Source organism: Oncorhynchus gorbuscha, linkage group LG16 (genome assembly GCF_021184085.1).
Source record: "Oncorhynchus gorbuscha isolate QuinsamMale2020 ecotype Even-year linkage group LG16, OgorEven_v1.0, whole genome shotgun sequence".
Classification (NCBI taxonomy): Eukaryota; Metazoa; Chordata; class Actinopteri; order Salmoniformes; family Salmonidae; genus Oncorhynchus; species Oncorhynchus gorbuscha.
The window spans coordinates 47470035-47483574 of record NC_060188.1 but is presented as its reverse complement, the minus strand read 5'-3'; the positions used below and the strand labels follow the sequence as shown (position 1 = coordinate 47483574).

At 44.0% G+C, this 13540-nt stretch overlaps 1 protein-coding gene across 4 annotated transcripts in view; it reads left to right on the top strand.

Annotated features, from left to right (window-relative positions):
- The window catches only part of LOC123998912 (rho guanine nucleotide exchange factor 12-like), a 157627-nt gene extending 145472 nt beyond the window's left edge, over nucleotides 1–12155 (top strand). For all 4 annotated transcript variants that reach the window (XM_046304137.1, XM_046304135.1, XM_046304138.1 and 1 more), the window contains 2 exons: nucleotides 1603–1675; nucleotides 5361–12155. In XM_046304137.1, coding sequence (XP_046160093.1) covers nucleotides 1603–1675; nucleotides 5361–5371 — 84 coding nt within the window. In that variant the 3' untranslated portion in view covers nucleotides 5372–12155. The remainder of the gene's footprint in view (nucleotides 1–1602; nucleotides 1676–5360) is intronic.
- The last annotated feature ends 1385 nt before the right edge of the window (nucleotides 12156–13540 follow it).

Here is a 13540-nt window from a genome sequence, read left to right as displayed (position 1 = left end):
TGGCATTCTTGGGCACAGGAACTGTGGTGGTCTGCTTGAATCATGTAGGTATTACAGGCTGGGTTAGGGAGAAGTTGAAAATGTCAGTGAAGACACTGGCCAGCTGGTCAGCTCATGCACTGAGTACACACCCTGGTAATCTGTCTGGCCCTCCGACCTTGTGAATGTTAACCTGTTTGAAGGTCTTACTCACATCGGCTACGGAGAGTGTGATCACACAGTCGTCCAGAACAGCTAGTGCTCTCACGCATGGTTCAGTGTTGCTTACCTCAAAACTAGCATAGAAGGCATTTAGCTCGTCTGGTAGACTCGTGTCACTGGGCAGCTCGCGGCTGGGTTTCCCTTTGTAATCCATGATAGTTTGCAACCCCTGCCACATCCGACGAGCTTCAGAGCCGGTGTAGTAGGAGTCGATCTTAGTCCTGTATTGATGCTTTGCCTGTTTGATGGTTCATCGAAGGGCATAGCAGGATTTCTTATAAGTGTCCAGGTTAGTGTACCGCTCCTTGAAAGTGGCAGCTCTAGCCTTTAGCTTAGTGCGAATGTTGCCTGTAATCCATGGCTTCTGGTTGGGATATGTACATACTGTCACTGTGGGAATGCAATGTCATCAATGCATTTATTAACGACATTTCACATTCTTAAAGTGGTGATCCTGACTGACGTAAGATGGAATTTTTACTAGGATCAAAAGTCAGGAATTGTGAAAAACTGAGTTTAAATGTATTTGGCAAAGGTGTATGTAAACTTCAGACTTCATCTGTAGATGAAAACTTGGTAAATAGTATGGTCTGCAGCTTATCATGACGTTTTCTAACTCTGGCGAGTAGAACCTCAAGACTTCCTTAATATTAGAGATTGGGCACTAGCTCTTGTTAAGAAGTGCACACCTCCCCCTTGTGTTTACCCGATGCTGTCGTTCTGTTCTGCCGATGCATAGAGAAAACAGCTAGTTGTATATTATCCATATCCTTGTTTAGCTATGTTTCTGAGAAACATAGGATATTACAGTTCTTCAGGTCCTGTTGATAGGATAGTCTCGAATGGAGTTCATCCAGTTTATTCTCCAGTAATTGTACAATTGCCAATTGAAAAAAGAGGGTGGTTTATTTACTCACCGCCGCAAGTTTTATCATAGTGCCCGCACATCGTTTTCTATATGGCCGTCTCTTTCTCTTCCGAGTGTCGGGTATTAGGGCCTAGTCGGGGTGAGCAATATGTCCTGCGCCGCCGACCTGTTGAAGTAGAAATCTTCATCCGAATCGAGGTTAGCAATCACTGATGTCCAGAAGTTATTTTCGGTCTTAGGAAACAATGGCAGAAACATTATGTAAAAAAACAAACATTTGAAAATGTTATCATAGCAACAAACAAAACAGGAGCCCTTAAAGCATTGACTATACATTCCAGAACTTCATGGTACCAGAAATGTATGAGAAGCGCTTTAAGTAAAGTCATTCAAATTCTATAATTTCAGTCCCTCATGCTTTTGCCCATACTATCAAATGTTTCTATTCATCCATTCACCCATCCATCCACACACTCATTTTATCCATCGCTTCTGTTCTACCAGAGATAAGTTTGTCAACTATTTATTTTCAGAAAGTGGAAACCAAGTATAATGAACTGCGCCAAAGGCTGAGTGAAACCGCTACTGACACAGAGGAGAACAAAGGTACCGTGAATTATTGATATTGTGTCCCATAGAGCCTTTAACAGTGCACTATTTTTGACCAGGTCCCATAAGGCTTTATAGGGAATAGGGTGCCATTGGGGACACACACTGATACTTTACTGATCATGAACAGATACAAGAGTAGTTTGCATGCACAAGATGCTTGAAAGGGCTTTTGTAATACATCAGCATAGATATCTTGTGCTCCACTAATGCATTGTAATTTCTGCAAGCATTGAAGTTTGAGTAAACCATACACACGGGACAACAAACAGAATACGTATCACAACTTGTAACTAGATTTGTTGTTGGATATCCTAAATGTATACAACAGGTGGGTCTAATACAAGGGGTGGGCCTAAATGTATACAACAGGTGGGTCTAATACAAGGGGTGGGCCTAAATGTATACAACAGGTGGGTCTAACACAACGGGTGGGTCTAATACAAGGGGTGGGCCTAAATGTATACAACAGGTGGGTCTAACATGACGGGTGGGTCTAATACAATGGGTGGGCCTAAATGTATACAACAGGTGGGTCTAACACAATGGGTGGGCCTAAATGTATACAACGGGTGGGTCTAATACAAGGGGTGGGCCTAAATGTATACAACAGGTGGGTCTAACACATCGGGTGGGCCTAAATGTATACAACGGGTGGGTCTAATACAATGGGTGGGTCTAATAAAATGGGTGGGTCTAATACAATGTGTGGGCCTAAATGTATACAACGGGTGGGTCTAATACAATGTGTGGGACTAACACAACGGGTGGGCCTAAATGTATACAATGGGTGGGTCTAACACAACGGGTGGGTCTAAATGTATATAATGGGTGGGTCTAATACAATGGGTGGGCCTAAATGTATACAACGGGTGGGTCTAATACAATGGTGGGGTCTAAATGTATACAACGGGTGGGTCTAATACAATGGTTGGGTCTAAGACAACGGGTGGGCCTAAATTTATACAACGGGTGGGTATAATACAATGGGTAGGCCTAAATGTATATAACGGGTGAGCCTAAATGTATACAATGGGTGGGTCTAATACAAGGGGTGGGCCTAAATCTATACAATGGGTGGGTCTAAATGTATACAATGGGTGGGTCTAATACACTGGGTGGGTCTAAATGCATACAACGGGTGGGTCTAATACAATGGGTGGGTCTAATACAATGGGTGGGCCTAAATGCATACAACGGGTGGGTCTAATACACAATGTGTGGGCCTAAATGTATACAACGGGTGGGTCTAATACAATGGGTGGGACTAACACAACGGGTGGGCCTAAATGTATACAATGGGTGGGTCTAAATGTATATAATGGGTGGGTCTAATACAATGGGTGGGCCTAAATGTATACAACGGGTGGGTCTAATACAATGGGTGGGTCTAAGACAACGGGAGGGCCTAAATTTATACAACGGGTGGGTCTAATACAATGGGTGGGCCTAAATGTATATAACGGGTGAGCCTAAATGTATATAACGGGTGAGCCTAAATGTATACAACGGGTGGGCCTAAATGTATACAACGGGTGGGTCTAATACAATGGGTGGGTCTAAATGTATACAATGGGTGGGTCTAAATGTATACAATGGGTGGGTCTAAATGTATACAACGGGTGGGTTAAATACAATGAGTGGGTCTAAATGTATACAATGGGTGGGTCTAATACAATGGGTGGGTCTAAATGTATAAAACGGGTGGGTCTAATACAATGGGTGGGTCTAATACAATGGGTGGGTCTAAATGTATACAATGGATGGGTCTAAATGTATACAATGGGTGGGTCTAAATGTATACAATGGGTGGGTCTAAATGTATACAATGGGTGGGTCTAAATGTATACAACGGGTGGGTCTAATACAATGGGTGGGTCTAAATGTATACAATGGGTGGGTCTAATACAATGGGTGGGCCTAAATGTATACAATGGGTGGGTCTAATACAATGGGTGGGCCTAAATGTATACAATGGGTGGGTCTAAATGTATACAATGGGTGGGTCTAAATGTATACAACCGGTGGGTCTAAATGTATACAACGGGTGGGTCTAATACAATGGGTGGGTCTAAATGTATACAATGGGTGGGTCTAATACAATGGGTGGGCCTAAATGTATACAATGGGTGGGTCTAAATGTATACAATGGGTGGGTCTAATACAATGGGTGGGTCTAAATGTATACAATGGGTGGGTCTAATACAATGGGTGGGTCTAAATGTATACAATGGGTGGGTCTAATACAATGGGTGGGTCTAAATGTATACAATGGGTGGGTCTAATACAATGGGTGGGTCTAAATGTATACAATGGGTGGGTCTAATACAATGGGTGGGTCTAAATGTATACAATGGGTGGGTCTAAATGTATACAATGGGTGGGTCTAAATGTATACAATGGGTGGGTCTAATACAATGGGTGGGTCTAATACAATGGGTGGGTCTAAATGTGTACAATGGGTGGGTCTAATACAATGGATGGGTCTAAATGTATACAATGGGTGGGTCTAATACAATGGGTGGGTCTAAACGTATACAATGGGTGGGTCTAATCCTGAATGCTAATTTTGTTAAAAGAACATCATAGCTGGTGTCTATTCCACAAGTTACCACCAGATAAATCTATGCTTATTTCCTCTGTTCCATCTGACTGCGCAATCCACTGTCTCATCAGCCCAGACAGGGAAGTTATAAACTTGATCTACACTATAAAAAGCATCTAGACATTATCTCACATTTATTTTCGACTAACATTTTGTTTTCAACAGCAGAGATTTCTATAAACCTTGCTGTCTTGTCTCTCCGACATTTGCAACATTGTTTCAATATTCAAATTTGATCTCCAACTATCCCACAGTAATGAACGTGTCGGAGTCGGGATGAGAGGGAGAGGCAGGCAGCGTTTCTCAGCCACTAGAAATCATGAATTTTTATGGATATATACAAAGAAATGTCAGTTGAAAACTAGGTCAAACGAAATGAAGTGCAGCTAGTTTCCAGTCTTTCCAGCCTCAGTTTGAAGTTAGTGTTAGCTGTCTTGTTAGCTAGCTCCTCTGAACAACCGTGTCCTAATGAGAGAGCACATTTTCTATCCCAGGCAAAATTGTTCCTCATTAGCTCATTGTTATGGATGTATCCAAATAAATGTCACTAGAAAACAGCTTAAACTAATGCAGCTACTGTTATTATTATTTCTGCACTGTTTGGTGTGTCTGTAAGTTAGCCGTAGTTGGCTAGCTTGCAAGCAAAGGATGAGAATGTTGCCAGCCAGTATGGCAATGGAACATTTAGAATGAACAACTGGAGCGCGTCCAAAGATACAGAACAAAAAGACTGAACAACTCGGTCGCGTCTCTAGCAACTCTAGATTTGTGTTGTGGAAGGATGAAATAAATTCATCAAAATAATGTTAATAATTACTTGAATATGTTGGTAACCCGTTGTATAAAAGTGATAATGCCCTCGAAGCCGGTGTTTGGAGGATATATTGGCACGGTTTGGCGGCCCTCGACTCGGGCCTAACAACACCCGTGCCAATATATCCTCCCAAACACTGGCTTCTCGGGCATTATCACTTCAATACATTTTGTGGTCAGACATTAAAGAGCAAAACAAGATGAGGAAAGCAAAATGGAAATATGTTTTCACTATTTCTCTCTTTGTTTTCTGTCTCTCTTCAGATGAGAGTTAGTGGTGACAGAGCCCCTAATCCTCCACCACAAGAGAACAAAATAGTGACATTGACAGGAAGGGGGACACCTGGTCAACGTTCCCTGTCCTCTTGATGCCCCCACATCACCCCCTCCAATCCAACCCCCTCCAATGCTGCTTTTCCCAAAGTGGAGACTGAGACACCCCACAGGCACACACGGAAATCAGGGAAGAACGCCACAACTCTCCACAGTCTTCTCACAAGGACCATTGGACTATAACCCCCTCAACCACCAGATCTTTTTCCTCCTGTGGATAAGAGTGTCATCTTCCCATTGCTCGCATGCATTGGGCCTTCGGAACTCATCACTTTCAATTTATCCAGCAGGGTCCAGAAACACACTGTACGTGATGCTATAGTCCAACTTAAAGCATCCCCGTGTGGTGGCTAATGCTTTCGGCCTAGAGGATCATGGACCATAGCAAAGGCACACCAAAGTGAGAAGTGTGCAGAAGATCGATCAAATTCCGCTAGAACAAAACATTTTAAGTTTAGAGAATGGTCATTGAGATTTTAAATCAGTGGTTTCTACTAAACTTCAAAACATAATAGTACGTTAAGTTAGCCCACCATCATGCCTATAATGACATTCTGAAGTGATTCTTTAATCACCCAGGGGTGAATCCTAACTTTAACTTAGTAAAATGTTCCCTTCGGTATGTATAGATGTGGAAGACTATTGGAAGTGGAAGTTAGGGTTATCCCCTTAAGAGGTCCTCAAGTAATTGGGATCTCAAGAAAAACAAGCAGTTCTCCAAAAAAAGGAAAATGTTGTGCATCTCAAGAAATCGGACTAGTTCGGTCTGCTAGATAGGTCTACTTTGCCAACCCAGTGAAATACTGTTAGTAGTTAGTAAGATACATTTTTCGTAATCTTTCAGTGTGGCTGTATCTCCTCTGGCTGGCATTAGTAGCACTTTGGAAGCATGTGTGATATAGTAAAATATGAGAGGACAGTCCGTCGTTACTGTTATTGACTTTCCCCTGAAGTGATGTGGTATTCATCCATCCCTAATTGACAGTGAACCTCTTAGATCGGGGGAACCCCCCCCCAGCTATGTGCCCAGTAGCTGTACATCCAAACTCTGTGTCCTTTGGCTCCAAGCTACTGAGGAGCTCTTCACTCACAAATGTAGCTTCTGGGGTGAGAGCACAGGCCTCTGTGATTTCATGGTTGGATTGAGAAAGTACTGGCACAACAAATACTGTATATTAATTTCACTCCAATGTTAGCTCAGCTGGAAGAATGTTTAAATATGAAGTTGTGGCTTGGATTCTTGGATGGAAACAAAGAAGTGAACAACAACAAAACAAGAGACTTCTATGGACTATTTTAAATGTAAAAGAAATACAATTATGTACAATAATGACAAACACTGCATCTCTTAAAGTAAGAGAAATCTTCATATTTCCTTGGTTTTGTTGTTATTTTCCTTCTGCTTTCTACATCATACAATCATGTATTATTTTAACAGAAACTACTAAAACATTTTAAAAAATAAGACTTTTTTCCTCAAATATTAATGTAATTTGTATTTTTATTATTTTTGTCTAGACTTTATTATATTATTATGAGCACTATTATTAATATGGTCTCTGGCTCTGAAAACGTAAATAGTTCTTTTTAGATGAGCGATTTAAATTTGACTGATCTATTGTTTAAAATGAAGGGAAAGATTACAAAATGTCTTCATTTTGTTTCAGTTCATCTTGCTGGGTAGAGGGAGGGAAATATGAGTTTGAAATATGATTAAAGAAGCTGGCTGGAAACACAGATGATGGAGTATTATTCTCTGAGCTTGGATGTGAAAATACTGCAGCATATTTTGTTTCTTGTTTCGCATATTTATCTTTCATTTTATTCGCAATGCAATGAGACCACACATATTTCCCAACTACTTGTTAAAGATACTTAAAAGGGAAGTTCAGTATTGCACAACTTAGGCCAGGATTCAATTTGATCGCGCTTTGTCAGCTATACAGCTTTAAAAGGCAATGTTCCCGTGTTCACGGAGAACGCATTCACAGTAAACGCTGACAAAGCATGATCGGATTGAGTCCTGGCCTTAATGTTATGTGATTCCTCACCCTGAAAGTATTTTACACAGACTATTTTTCAAGGTATGCCAGGGTTCTTTCATATCTGATCCCAAAATTATCCCAACATTTTTTGTTGTGAATTAACAGCACAAGTGTGTATTAGAAAGAGGAGTCAGCCACTTTGGAATTTATATATTTTGACCAAGTAAATTCAAACTTCGTTGAGCTCCTTTTTTTTAGAATACACCCAAACAGAGTCTTGTAGTCCTACATGTGTTGATTGATTGATTGACATGGATTTTATTGGGGGAAAAGATGCGTTGAGTACAACCGAGTGAAATTCACTTGTCTACAACATGGTCCTGTAACGTCTGCTTCCAACTCACACTCTCAAACACGTAGATCCCCTGAACGCAGCTCACTTTCCAGCTCACTCTCAAACACATAGATCCCTGGAACGCAGCTCCCTCTCCCTCTATTTAGTTCAGTTCTTTGCAGCCCATCATTGTGAGGTATTGTTTGTTTTGTGACACACTTCTATTCGAAGCTCTGTTTTTCTGGTAATTGAATCCTCCCGTGTATGATAGTTTTTGCCTGCCTCACTAACAACTCCTTTTTGCCTATTCCCTGCCTGTACTTTAGCCTATCGTATTTCCTGTTATCAACCTATTGCCTGATCTCCCGGACGACGTTCCTAGCCTTTTCCCTGCCTGTACTGTTGCCTTTTTGGACCCCCTGTGTATGACCGTCTTCCTGCCCCTGGACCCAGCTACCGGTCTCCCCCTGTAGTCCTTTACAAATAAACACCTGCTGTGCCCTGCGCTTGAAAGCAGCTCTCTGCAGCTATGTCTAGTCCGACAGGAGGAACGAATCGATGAATTCCGACCTCCTTCGCCAGTCCATTCCTGTGTCACCGATATCAGGTGCCACAGCCTCCTCTCGTTCATCTCCCCCATATCCACGCCTAATAAACACGACGGCTCCCCAGGGAAATTTCTCATGAAATGTATGTAACCTGTACATAGACCATCACCCCGTTGACTTCTTCATCTCCCTACTCACAGGCAAAGCCCTGGATTGGGTCACAGCCCTGCGGACTGCTCAGAGTTCTAATCTGTCCTCTGAATCACGTTCCCTCTTCAAGGAGGTGTTCGACCATTCAGTTTCAGGTCGTCACACCGGGGACCTGTTATGTGAGCTGCGACAGGGCCGTCGCTCCAGCACTGAGAATGCCCTTGAGTTCCACTCCATGGCTGCCGGCAGAGGAAGGAGTGAACCAGCTCTCCTTACAGTCTCCTTAGAGGGGTTGTAATCGTAAATTACAGACCAAACTGGCCTGCAAAGGAGATTTAACGGACCTCAACCAAAACATCCGGATGTCCATATCCATTGGCAACCTACTGGTGGACCACAGACCTATACAGTCGCCCATGGGCTGCGAGTCTTCCACGCCCTTCATAGTCTAATAGCCCCGAACCCATTATGGTCCCCCACGAAGGGGTGACCACGAAGGGGTGACCATAACCCCACCACTTCGGGTAAGCACCTCTACGTTTTGAATATTACCAAAAGGCAGTTTGGTATCCCAGCTCTTCTTCCTGCTAATGGGGTCACTCTGTTTGTGGAGGGACTAGAGGGCTCTGGGGCGGCAGGTAATTTCATTGACGAACAATTGGCACAACAGTTAAGAGTCAAACTAATCCCTGTTAATCCTCCCTTTAGGATTAATGCGCTGGACGGATAACCTCTCGGAACTGGTCTTGTGACTCGCATGACCGAAAGTATCACCCTTCAGATTAGCCTCCTTCACTCTGAGATCATTCAGTTAATGGTGTTGTCTTAGCTTAAAGAACCCCTCATCCTCAGTCACCCCTGGCTAAGCATTCACGACCCTGCCATCAAAAAGGATGGCAGTCTCCATCCCTGCATAGATTACCGACCCCTCAATGACTTTCCCATCAAGAATCACTTCCCTCTTCCTCTGATTTCGTCCGCACTAGAACAAGTTGGACAGGCTACCATCTACTCCAAACTGGCCCTACATAGTGCTTACAACCCAATCTGTATCCGAAGTGGGGATGAGTGGAAGATGGCGTTCATCACTGCTAGGGGACACTATGAACACCTCGTTATGCCATACGGTCTCACCAATGCTCCTGCAGTCTTCCAGTCCTTCATGAATTAAGTTTTCCAGGACATGATCAACCAATTCCTCATCGTGTACATTGACGATATCTTGATCTACTCTCACTCCATTGCAGAATACGTACAGCATGTGCAACACGTCCTCCAATGGCTACAGGACCACCATCTTTATGTCAAGGCTGAGAATAGCGCCTTTCACTTTAGTACGGTAACCTTCCTAGGTTTCGTGTTGACACCAGGAGGGGTCAACATGGACGAAGTCAAAGTCACGGCTGTGCTCAACTGGCCCAAACCAACCACCGTAAAGGAACTACAACGTTTCCAAGGATTTTGTCGTAGGAGTGGATAGGGACACCTCCCAAATTACACCGATGTGGCTTCTTTTCCAAGAAACTGCCACCCATCTGAGAGGAACTATGATGTCGGGAACCGAGAGCTCCTTGCCATTAAGCTGGCTATCGAAGAGTGCCGCCACTGGTTAGAGGAGCTCATCACCCATTCCTTATCCTTACCAACCACCGAAATTTGGAGTACTTAAGAAGTGCTAAGAGGCTCAACCCCAGACAGGCTCGCTGGGCACTCTTCATCACCCGATTCAGTCAACTTCACCGTCATCTGCCTGGCAATAAAAATGTGAAGAATGATTCATTATCCCATCTATTTGACTCCCCTTCCTCTAACCCAGCTCCCGAGCCCATCCTGCCTCCGTCTTCTGTCGTCAGCCGTCCAAGAGGCCCTACGCCACGATCCAGCACCCCCCGACAGCCCTGCAGGCAAGACCTACGTTCTGGCGTCCATCAGACTCCAACTAATGCAGTGGTGCCATACCTCGCTGAGTTCTGGCCATCCCGGGATCACCCGGACCACGGAGCTACTGACACTCAGTTCTGGTGGTCATCCCTAACAGCAACTGTCCGAGATTACTCTCTTTCCTGTCACGTCTGTGCATGGATAAAGAGCCCTCATCAACTACCTACCGGTAAGCTGAAGCCTTTGCCTACACCACGTAGACCATGGTCCCACATCACTATGGATTTTCTCACTGATCTGCCAGACTTTTCGGGCTTCACTACTATTTTAGTTGTAGTGGACTGGTTCTCCAAGATGTGCCGACTCATCCCCCTTCCGCATCTACCTAATGCCATGGAAATGTCCGCGTGCATGTTCCAACAGGTGTTTCTTCTGTATGGGATCCCGGAAGACATTGTTTCGGATCGGGGTCTCCAGGGTATGGCGAGCCTTCTGGGACCGACTGGTGTCTCCATCAGCCTATCCTCCGGATACCATTCCCAAACTAATGGGAAGATGGAACGCCTGAATCACGAAATAGGGAATTACCTTTGCCAACACTGCACACACCAACCACACCACTGGAGTCGCTATCTAGCCTGGAACGAATACTCACAGATTTCCCTGGTGCATTACTCTCTCCATCTCCTTTTCAGTGTGTCCTCAGATACCACCCCTGCCGCCGATGAGTGGTTTGAGTGAGCCAGCACATCGACACCTACATCAAGCTTCCCTCTCCCAGAAACGGATTTCTGACCGGCGTCGCCGACTTACTCCACTCTTCCACCCTGGTGTGTGGCTCTCTACCCGGAGCATCCGGCTTCATGACCCCTGCAAAAGTTCAGTCCCCGGTTCATTGTTTCCTTCAAAATAACACACCGCTTCAATCCTGTCATCTACCATCTCCAGTTGCCTCGCCATTACCGGATCTCCTCATCCTTCTATGTGTCCCTTCTCAAGCCTGTGAGGTACCGCCCTCTCCATCCTCCAGTGGCGCACCTCGGTGCACCTCCTCCGTTTGATGTCGGCGGTGCACTGGCCTATTCTGTCCAAGCCCTCCTTGACTCCAAGAGCCTTGGGTGGTCGCATCCACTACCTGGTGGATTGGGAGGGGTACAGACCTGAAGAACGTTCCTGGGTCCCCGCCCAGGACATCCTCGACCCTGCCATGATTCTGGCTTTCCACTTTAACCGTCCTGACCACCCAGCTCCACGTCCCCGGGGGAGGCCCCCTGCTCAGCTTCCTAGGCCATGAAGAGCCACCCGTGAGGGGGAAGGGGTACTGTAACGTCTGCTTCCAACTCACTCTCAAGCATGTAGATCCCCTGAACGCAGCTCACTTTCTAGCCTACTTTCCAGCTCACACTCTCAAACACATAGATCTCCTAAACACAGCTCACTCCCCAGATCCCATTCACCTGTTCACACACCTGTATGTCATTGTCACGCACTATTTAGTTCAGTTCTTTGCAGCCCATCATTGTGAGGTATTTTTTGTTTTGTGACACACTTCTTTTCAAAGATCTATTTTTCCCATAATTGAATCCTCTGATGTATTATAGTTTCTGCCTGCCTCACTAACGACGCCTTTTTACTTATTTCCTGCTTGTACTTTGGCCTATAGGATTTCCTGTTATCAACCTATTGCCTGATCTCCCAGACGACGTTACTGTTGCCTTCTTGGACCCCCTGTGTATGACCTTCTGCCTGCCCCTGGACCCAGCTACCTGCCTCCTCCTGTGGTCTTTTACAAATAAACACCTGCTGTGTTCTGTGCTTGAAACCAGCACTCTGTCTCCCATCGTGTTCATTACAGGTCCCTGATGGAATATAGACAAAACACAAGAAAAAAACAGTACAAGACCGCATCATACAGCATAGAATAAGTAAATACCTAACAAAGAAGAGAAAGTCCTAATCTCATCTCCTGGACTCTAATATATCCATATCAACAATACTATAACAGCTAAGATTGTCTCTGGGCCAGACCTCTGCCTGCACCTTTCTGATTTGGGCTCCCGAGTGGCGAAGCAGTCTAAGGCACTGCATCGCAGTGCTAGAGGCGTCACTACATACCATGGTTCGATTCCGGGCTATATCACAACCGGCCCGTGATTGGGAGCCCCATAGGCCAGCGCACAATTATATGTGAACATGTTTGACAACCTTTGGACAGTGTTATAATTGAGATATAGTTCAAATAAAATGTTACAGATCCAACTGGACATGTCTATTAGGGTTAGGGCTGCTACAAAGAGATTGTAAATGCTTAAGATCCCGTTCAAATTCGTAGAACATTTGGAAATCGTAACAAAAAACATTCAGGATGTAACATATACTGGATATCATTTTATTTGTTTATTTTTTAATCTGATAGTGTTGGCAGAGGAAGAAGGGGTGTGACCATATACATAAAGAGCAACTAATATGTTTCTGTATCTATTACCACCTTAGTCCCTAAGCAATTTGAATGTCTAGTCCTAAATGTGTAATAATTCCCATTTGACACTAGTGGGAATTTATCACCCTCCCTAGGCATCCTTTTGTGCTCTCAACAAATTGTCTGACCTGCTGTCTAATTATGCTAAATCCGAATTATTAGTAGTGTGTGATCTTAATCTGGATTGGTTGATGCCAGTATCTGATATTTATACTGAGCTAAATCTAACTCCGCGGATAACCAACTCACCCCAACTTTAAACACCCTGAGAAATCTACTTAGATATTATTCTAACAAATACCCCTCATAAATTTACAGCCAATGGGATAATTGCCAATGAGTTCAGTGACTATAGTCCCATTGCCTGTATAAAACATGTTAAACTACCTAAATCTTGCTCATGTCTGAGCTAAGGTCGATTGACTGACTGATGGGTTGTATCAAAGATTCGGATAAGGCTCTTAACCCTTTTATTTCCCTGTTTAACTCTGGCAGATAAACATGCACCGCACAAAATGCTCTCGGGTGAAAAACAGATCTAGTCCTTGGTTCAAACATTAATTTGCAGCAAATAAATGTAGTTTGGGCTAAAGCTGACTGATTCTACATTTGATTGAAAGTCCTTCAGACAATTGAGAAATAAATGGTTAGAAAAGCAAAATCAGCTTTTCTTGAATTGTGTATCGGATAGTGGTGGTAATCAATGTTCCCTCATTCTGTTGATAGTGGTGGTA